The sequence below is a fragment of the Gossypium hirsutum genome, chromosome D08, assembly GCF_007990345.1.
Source record: "Gossypium hirsutum isolate 1008001.06 chromosome D08, Gossypium_hirsutum_v2.1, whole genome shotgun sequence".
Classification (NCBI taxonomy): domain Eukaryota; kingdom Viridiplantae; phylum Streptophyta; class Magnoliopsida; order Malvales; family Malvaceae; genus Gossypium; species Gossypium hirsutum.
This window is the reverse complement of record NC_053444.1, coordinates 41,367,311-41,376,551: the sequence shown is the minus strand read 5'-3', so window position 1 is coordinate 41,376,551 and position 9,241 is coordinate 41,367,311. Positions and strand designations below refer to the sequence as shown.

General features: G+C 31.3%; 1 protein-coding gene across 1 annotated transcript; it reads left to right on the top strand.

The window, feature by feature from the left end:
• The first annotated feature begins 4,843 nt into the window (after positions 1–4,843).
• LOC107911448 (short-chain dehydrogenase TIC 32 A, chloroplastic) lies at positions 4,844–7,073 on the top strand. Its single transcript, XM_016839272.2, has 8 exons — positions 4,844–5,273; positions 5,362–5,593; positions 5,684–5,763; positions 5,849–6,005; positions 6,163–6,244; positions 6,373–6,460; positions 6,553–6,599; positions 6,698–7,073. The coding sequence occupies exons 1-8, from the start codon at positions 5,150–5,152 to the stop codon at positions 6,908–6,910; spliced, it is 1,023 nt and encodes a 340-aa protein (XP_016694761.1). The 5' UTR covers positions 4,844–5,149; the 3' UTR covers positions 6,911–7,073.
• Positions 7,074–9,241: the final 2,168 nt, after the last annotated feature.

Genomic DNA, 9,241 nt, shown 5'->3' with positions numbered 1-9,241 from the left:
CCGGGTCGAGTCGACGCACGGATCCTCCCCTTTAAAACGGCGCCGTTTTCAAATTGCTATTTAAGCCTAAAATTAAAACAAAATTTCATTTTAAAAACACATTAAAAAAAACCAAATTCTCAAAAAACACTCTCAGCCTCTTGGTCCTCCGATCATCGGACGGTCATCGGCCCTTCACCAGCCACCGCGCCGGCCGCCGATCTCCGGCGCCGGCTCCGCCTTATGTGGTGGCCGGAAAAGAAAAAATCTCAAATCTAGTCTTTCCAACACTCTTGAGCCTAGATCTGGGCTCAAAATTCTCAAAATCGACTAAAAAAACTAAAAATGCCCTAGAAACCTTTCGGATTCTAGCCGTCCATCATCGGAGACAGTCCTCTTCCTTCCCACGGTGATTCAGAAACCAAAAGCAGGTGATTTCTTTCCTTTTTTATTTTGATTTTCTTTACATGCAGGTGAAAATAAAATAAAATAAAAATAAACATAAAAGTAAGAAAGGCGAAAAAATGTAAACCTTTTGGACTGATTTTAATCTTGGTATTGCTTTGTTGAAAGTAATTGTTTTTTTCTTTTTATTGATTTTGATTTCGGGTCCTTGTTACAGTGTATTCAGGGCTATTTTATAGCCATAATAAAAATAAAAATGAGGAAATAAATCTATCCATATTGATTTGATTTGATTTGATCTTGATTCCCTGATTTTTCTTTCCTTCCTTGTGTTTGCAGGCGATTGCATTGAGATTTGGCCCTTGGCGATGGTTGCGGCGCTATTGAAATCCTAGGGTTTCTGTCTGTAATTTGGGCCACCGTAGATTGGGCCTTTATTTGTTTTATTAATTGGGCCATACGAGCCTACTTGTAAATGGACTGTTTCTTTGGGGACTATTTTTTGTATCCGGGATAAAAATTGGGTGTTACAATAACAATTATAAATTAATATAAATAAAAGAAATATATGAATATTACTATGGCTTTATCTAATTAAGTTTATTTTTTAATTAATATTACTTTTGTTAATATATTAAAATGTTATTTTTAATTAATACATGAATTTCTATTTTATACAATTATATATATTTTGATTTGATTTAATTTTCATAAATTACTAATACTGTTATCAACATAATATCATTTTACATTTACATATTTCTCATACAAATTATTATATTAATTCAACATTAAATAAATTGATATATACATCTTAAAAGTATACAATTAAATTAAAATTAAAAATTTTTATATATGTAATTATATTAAATTAAAATTTATATATTATATTATAAGATACAATGTTAATTTTTGATCAAAAGGTGAAAGATAATATTTAAAATTGAACTCGAAATTTAGTCAACAAATATTTAAACAACATAAATCATTAGTGTTGTCACAAAATTCATAAATAAAATTAAGATACATGTTAATGAATAGTTTTAAAGTGCATTGAATAAAAAGAGAAAATGGAGGTTTGAATGAGAGAAATATGGGGGAATGCAAAAAATGATTGACCAAATGGTAAGCTCTACATCCCGAGGAATTGCTACACTCGAGGCGTTCTAGAATTGACCCTCATCTCATCTCACGTGCGAATGATTCCTCTTTGACGTTCTTACCTAGGCCCTCGTGCCACCGTTTCTTTTGTTTCATCCCTTACTACTAACGGTTCACGCTTGCCCAACCCAAAACCCACCGGTTCACTCAATACTTGACTGGCTTTTTTAATTAGAAATCCCTCCCCCCCCAACTTATTCTGTAAATAGGCTAAGCTATGTATATGCCACATTTTTGAAAATTTCTTCCCTTATTTTGTCATCTTCTTCTTGATAAGATCAAAACAACTTTCCAATAGACTCTAATTACTCTTGCATAATAAAAGAGGTCCATGTGGACTTTTTTGAACCCATATTTGAAATATTTACTATAAAAGAAATATTAAGCACTTAAAAAGAAGTGATGAGAACCTCTCCTTTATATATATTTACAATCATGTATGGTCTTTTTCTTTTACTATAAAAGCTCAACTAATCAAACCTAGACTGAAATCACCAAATGTGGGAAAATAGGGCTTCCAATCTCACCAATACTAAGGTAAAAATTTCACCATTCAATCTTGATGATTAATATTAGCACCATTTAATCTTCATGATGATTTTTTAGTTTTTAAGGAGTTTATAAGTATAGATATAATCACAAATAATACATGTCATTGCTAAAATCAGGATTGGTAGAGCCCCAATCTCTTAAAATAATTTTTTTTACTTAAGTTTTTTTATAATTTATAAAATTTTAAATTAGCAATAGTAAAAGTACACTTTAATCTTCAAAAATGATAAAATTTTGATTTAATCATTTAAAAATTATAAAAATATAGACTACTAAAATAGTGAAACTATAATTTTACTATCGTAAAAATATACAATTTAATTCCGCCCTCAAACTTTCTTTTTCGCTTCACTCTTGATACATATTCAAAATAATAGGATTAAAAATTAGAATACATTTGAATTTTAAAAATAAAAATAAACCTGATAAAAAAATAAGATATAATATTTAAGCATAGAAGACTTAAACTTGAAACTTCAAATTCCTCGTAATCTCTACTTTTTCAACTAAAAAGATTTATGGACTTGCCATTCATGAATCAATGAGTAAAGTAGAATAATAATAAATTACTTTTTTTTTATAAGACTTGACTTGGTTGAATCAATATTCTAAGTTAAAAGAAAATGAAAACTCCATTGTAGGTGAAGAAACACATTTATTTTTTATAAATTAAAAAATAAATAATATATAACATATTTAATGTAAGTAATATCTAAATTAAACAATATTAAATAAAAAGAATTTGAAAATAATATAGAAATTTAAAATTATATTAAAAAGTAAATTATAATATTAAATTAACATAAAAAATAAAATAACATGCATCAGTTATAATAGTGATTATAATGATAAGTACAAAAAATATTTACATTAAATTAATATAATGTAAAAGATATTTACATGAAATTAATAAACCCTTTTAGTAATGGTGATTAAAAATAATTATTGACATCTTATTTTGCAAAAAAAAAAAAAACACTTCTAAATCTTTCTCATCTTACAACCTCATGTATAATAATAATAAGAAAAAAATAAAGTATAAAACAGTATTTGTTTCATAACTTAATAAAAAAATAACACAATATTATATTTCCTCACCTTAAAATTTTAATATAATATTGTCATTCGATTATGATTTAATACTTCATCTTCGAAGAACCATTACTTTACTATAATGCTCCATTCTTTTTGAGATATTATTAACTTATTAATGTTAATAATTTTCATTCTCGTTGTTACTAACTTTTTTTTAAATGCTACTATTAGATAATATTTATAGATATAAACTTAAATTTTAATTAATATATAACTTTAACACCAATTACTGGATAATTAAAAGATAAAATCAATCTCTTTTTATGTACTTAGACTTTTATTTAAGTTTTAAATTTGTTTTATTACATTAATAAACACAAAAGTACAAAGGTTTACTTATAAAAAATAAAAAATAATTTAGAAATTAAAAAAATATTTTAATCTTAATTATTAGTTATTTTGACTTATTAATAATGAGTATGCTAAAACTTTTATTCAAGTTATAACTTTATTTTAGAGCCACTAAAATTATTTCAATTTTTTTAAAAAGCGTTGTAACTAATAATTCTAAATTAATTTTTAAATATTTTAAAAAAGCATTGTAACTAATAATTCTAAATTAATTTTTAAATATTTTTAAATATCAATTAAGTAATATGATAAAAATAAAGTGTATTCTTTTCTGTTAAAATTTTCTCTAAACTCGTACTTAAATATATTAAGATAAAATATATTAAAATATTACAAAAATTAAATTTTAATAAAATCGTAAGTTATTAATTAAATAATCATTTGAGCCAACTAGAGATGTTTGTAGGCCAAGTCTGACTAGACTTGGGTCGGGCTTAGGCATGATATTAATACACTTTATTCTTGCCTAATTCGACCCAGTCCGAAATATGAGTTTAAAATTTTGCTCAAGCCCGCCTATATTTATAAATAGCTAAACAAAACTCACTTTAGGTCCACCCATATTATTTTAAAAAAAATTAAAATGTAATTATATTATTTTAATTTAATATTTAATATTTAATATTTTATAATTTTTTATTTAGTAAAATTTTATATTTAATTATCTTAACATTTTTAATGTTTACATTATAATAGTATCATATATTATTATAGATTTAATATTTATGCATTATAAATTACATAATATAGAAAATATTACATAATATAAAACATTATAAACTTAAAAGTGAATCGAGCCAAGTTCGAGCCTTAAAAGTTCAAGCCAGAGCTTGACCCATATTTTAAATACGCCTAATTTTTTTGTCAAAATCCATTTTTCAAACTTAATATTTTACATAAAATCTCTCAAATTTTGAGTGTAACTTGGGAGTTGGATGAATATTCTAGAACATGTTTAGAACTAACCCATGTAGAGATTGTGCCGATGGTAGAGCAGGTCGGTTGTAGTTACTACATATGAAGGCAATAAAATTTTTAAAGCGAAGGGTGCACTCCATCATTTGTTGTGCCTCTTTGACCATATAAACTATGCCTAAAATTCTCCAACAATGCGGATCATTTCCAACCAATTATAGGAATCACCAGTAAAATAACCCCATTGATCATCAATTAATACTAGTAAATAATTTAATCATTTTTATTAAAAATAAACACCACCATTAAATCCTAATCATGCATAATTTAATTAATTAGTTAATTTTCGTTAAATATAATCAATCAAATGACAAACATATAATCCATTCTCTCTCTCTCTCGTTCTCTCAATTGGATTCTCCCCCACCAAAGCTAGCTCCATTATAAAATCCGATCCCACTTTCTCTTTTGTCCTTGAAACAGATTAGCTTTTAGCTCCTTTCCCCTAAAACTTTCATTTCTGATAATCTTTTCTTTCTATAGTAAACCTTAAATCCCACAAGAGTAAACAAACCCCTTTATTGCTGTTTGTTTTTCTTAAATGATTTTTACGTCATTTTGTGTGTTCTTCACCCAACTTTAAACTCTCAAAAATTGTATCATATCTAAAAGAAAAAAAAAGGAAGTTGAAATGCTAGAGACTCTGAAGTACCTGATCGGCTCAACAGGAGTCAGCGGCTTCGGCTCTAAGTCCACCGCCGAGGAAGTCACCGAGACTTGCCCTGATCTCCGCTCTATAACAGTCATCATCACAGGTACTTGATGAATCCTCAACGGCCTGAGGCTAAACTTCCTTTTTTTTTCCTTTTTGGGTTTTGATCGTGGGTGGTTGAACTGAAACAGGTGCGACGTCGGGGATCGGAGCTGAGACGGCCAGAGTGTTGGCCAAACGAGGAGCGAGGTTGGTGCTTCCAGCTCGGAACCTTAAAGCCGCTGAGGAAGCAAAGGCTAGGATAGTTTCCGAGTTTCCTGAGTCAGAAATTATTGTCATGGCTCTTGATCTTAGTTCACTCACTTCTGTTCGAAATTTTGTATCGGAGTTGGAGTCTCTTAACTTGCCAGTCAATATCCTCATGTAAACTCTTTAATCCCTTAGTTTCCTTAATTCCTACTTTATTTTTTTAATTAGAAACCTAAGCTTTTTTTTTTTTGTTGTTGATATCAGAAACAATGCCGGGAAGTTTGCGCATGAACATGCAATCTCCGAGGATGGAATCGAGATGACATTTGCCACTAATTATCTTGGTAATTATTACTCAACGTAATTGTATCTTATACCTGTATTTATTTTACTAAACATGGGTCATACTTTATGGTATGTGATTTTTAGGTCATTTTTTGTTGACGAAGTTGTTGCTAAACACGATGATGAAGACGGCTAAACAAACAGGTGTTCCAGGAAGAATAGTGAATGTGTCGTCGAGTATCCATGGGTGGTTTTCTGGCGATATGATCCGATATATAGGCCAGATATCCAGAAGCAAAAGGTGAAGAATGATAAATTAACAGTAACAGAATCGAACATAGTATAGGAGTAAATGATTGTTTCAGAAGATTGGGTTTCTTTTCTTTTCTTTTGGATTTGACATTTCCTATCGATTTTTAATTCATGTGTCTGTTTTTTGTCTGGCTGTCTGTTCCCAGTCAATACGATGCGACACGTGCTTATGCTCTCTCGAAGCTCGCTAACGTTTTGCATACCAAGGAGCTTGCCCAGAGACTGAAGGTAATACTAATAATCTTTTTCATTATATATTTGGTCATAAAAGTGAAATTTTGTTGTTTTCCTTTGTTTTTATATTTTCCTCGAAAATGTTGGCCTTGTTAATCTTTTCTTCCCCCTCAATAATGCAGCAAGTGGATGCCAACGTGACTGTGAACTGTGTTCATCCAGGTATTGTTAGAACCCGTCTCACCAGGGAACGTGAGGGCTTGATAACAGGTATATACATATAGAAGATGCCATTTGATTTTATTTAATGTTTTCAACTTTCAACTCTCTCTGGTTAAAATCTAATATATATTAACCTGCAGATCTGGTTTTCTTTTTGGCTTCCAAGCTCCTGAAAACCATCCCTCAGGTAAACTAATATATCTTAAGTAATTAAAGCTTTTGATTAATGAGAGTTGAAGTGGGTGGTTTTGATGGACAATGGGCTTTCATTTGTCGATGGTACAGGCAGCTGCCACGACTTGTTACGTCGCCACGCATCCAAGACTGCTAAATATAAGTGGGAAATACTTTGCAGACTGCAACGAAGCATGGACATCCAAACTGGGGTCGAATTCCAACGAAGCTGCAAAGCTTTGGGCTGCCTCTGAAATCATGGTTTCCAAACACGCTAAAGCAGTGTTTGATCCGCTTAGTGCCTTCGATTATCACCATATGTAATAAAAATAAAGAGATGAAAAAAAAAAGAAGACTAGAAATTAGAAACAGAAACAGCAAAAGATATGAAATATCTTAGTTGGAAGAGAAAAGATGATAGGAATATAGTGTATATGTATACATCAGTTAAAAGACAATTAGATATACAAGTATTATGCACCTTAAATTATAGCTATGTTGGTTCGGTACATGTTAAGAAGCTTACCTAGTACTGGAAAAGAAGAGGGTTTTGTACTTATAAAACTGTTTCTATCCATTATTATTAGTACTGGTATTATATAATTTGCATATATATTGCCCTATAATACCCCCATACTAATTTTTTAAAGACGGATTATAAAGAAAGGGATCCAGTGATAATTGTAAAATGATTATGGCGGATGGATATATATGTTAATGAACTGATGGGGTTTTGCTTGGAATCGTGGAAGTACTTGGAAACCCTAATCAGGATGAATATTAATAGATATAAGGTACATGTTCATGGGTTTCTTTAGGAAGAATATGCAATAAAAAAAACGAAGAAAGGGAGAGAAGAGAATAAGTGGGCAATAAGAACATGGGGTGGGGGGGTTAGGATCATGTGGTGGTTGATTTATGAAGAGAGTATCTTTGGGGTAAGCTATGGGACCTACTAACATGCGCCAGGGTATTGGGTGGTGGGGGGGAAACATCATGCGTTTAAGGGTAAGGAATCCACATTCACCAAAAATTTACATGGCTTTTAGTTTTGGGTTTCATTCACAACATTAATGGTAATTAAAAGTGATGGAACATTTGGTGCCTGATAAAGCAGGCCTGGGCTAGTAGTTAGCAGTTAAATAGCATGTTGCTGAGACAGATGAAAGGGCGAGCTGTTCAATGGTGATGGGAAAGTGGGAAATGTAGACATTAGCTCTCTGCTCTGCAATAACGTAGAGTACAGAGTGCAGAGTGCAAGGCTGGCAATTAAGGGCAGTTAGAGGCGGAAACACGTAGTTTCCAAGTCTGTTAACGTTATTATAGACATGTTTCTTTATTTTCTGACGACTTCAAGAGCCGCTGTGTATTTATGGAGTATAAGATTGATATGAGCAAAGACTGAAAACTGCCTAGCTATTTCTGTTCCCCATAACATGTCACATGTGCTGTGTGCACTTCTTTGATTTTCATCGATCAAGATTTGAATGGATTATATATCTTCAATTTCTTTGGAAATTGTGGCTACAATTATGTGGCCAGAATTTAATTAGAATCTTATATACAATCATTTTCTTATAATAGTCTTATTTTGTGGTGTGTTTATCGTGTAAATTTTAGTGGTGCGATTCGAAACATCTTAGTTGTTGAGTAAAATGAGGTGTATTGGCCCGTCGATGATGCCACGCATTATAGGAAGTAACCTACAAAATTGTTTCAACTAGTTTCATTCAATTCTGGGAGATAACATTATACACTTTCCATAGCATTTGAAAATTTTTATTTTCATGAAAGCATAGATGAAGCAGTGCCTTGGAATAGTATCTACAAAAGTAAATGTAAAACTCCGAATGCTAGTCAAAATGGAAGAAAAGGCAAGTGTGGGAAAAGAAAATTTGCCATTGTCATTTTCTAGTGAAGGGTTTGCGTTTGTTTCCAATATTCACAATTGAGTGGAAGAAATAGTAGATATTTGATGGTTGATAATGTATTTGGGGAATAGGGAATTGAAAAGTGTAATTGGGGATTAAGGATTCAGCAAGTTGGAGGGTTGATGAAATGGGCAAGAATGTTGAATTCGATTTGAACAAATAGTCAGCTATAAGCATTAGATCAAATGAGGTGGGATCATCAAATAATAACAACGAAGAGGATGAAGAATTAGATGGGAGCCATGATTTTGATAGTGTCACAACCCAAAAAATGGTGAATCCAAAAAGGGTAGTGAGGTATGCATGTTAACTATTTTGGCACACTATGGTAACATAATCTGCCACCCTACTGGCTTGCTGGCGAATTAGAGTATTGGTGTATGCTAGCGTAAAGTATTCGTTTGTTGGCGATATCTAAGGATTTAATTCCAGGGTATCTTCAAGTGAAAAAAGAGTATGCCTAAGGAAGAGTATGCCCCAAAGTTTTGGCTGAGCATGAAGAACCTACCAAGTGTATGAGAAAGATATAGGAGACTTAATTATCTTTAAGATTATGCCATACGCAAGTCACCGCCAAGGTATAGTACTCTCGATTTGCATGAGCACTATTCAAGTTGGTTCTCATAACGACATTAGTTGGGGGTCAATTGGATTGATTTGACCCTCCCCATAACAAGTCAAACAGTAATGTGCAAATTTTCTTTTACCTATCCCCAAATTTGGT

Coding starts and splice junctions, on each gene's coding strand:
- LOC107911448 (XM_016839272.2), top strand. CDS start 5,150: ATGCTAGAGACTCTGAAGTACCTGATCGGCTCAACAGGAGTCAGCGGC. Junction 5,764..5,848: donor ATTTGCCACTAATTATCTTG/GTAATTATTACT, acceptor TGTGATTTTTAG/GTCATTTTTTGTTGACGAAG. Junction 6,245..6,372: donor AGCTTGCCCAGAGACTGAAG/GTAATACTAATA, acceptor TCAATAATGCAG/CAAGTGGATGCCAACGTGAC.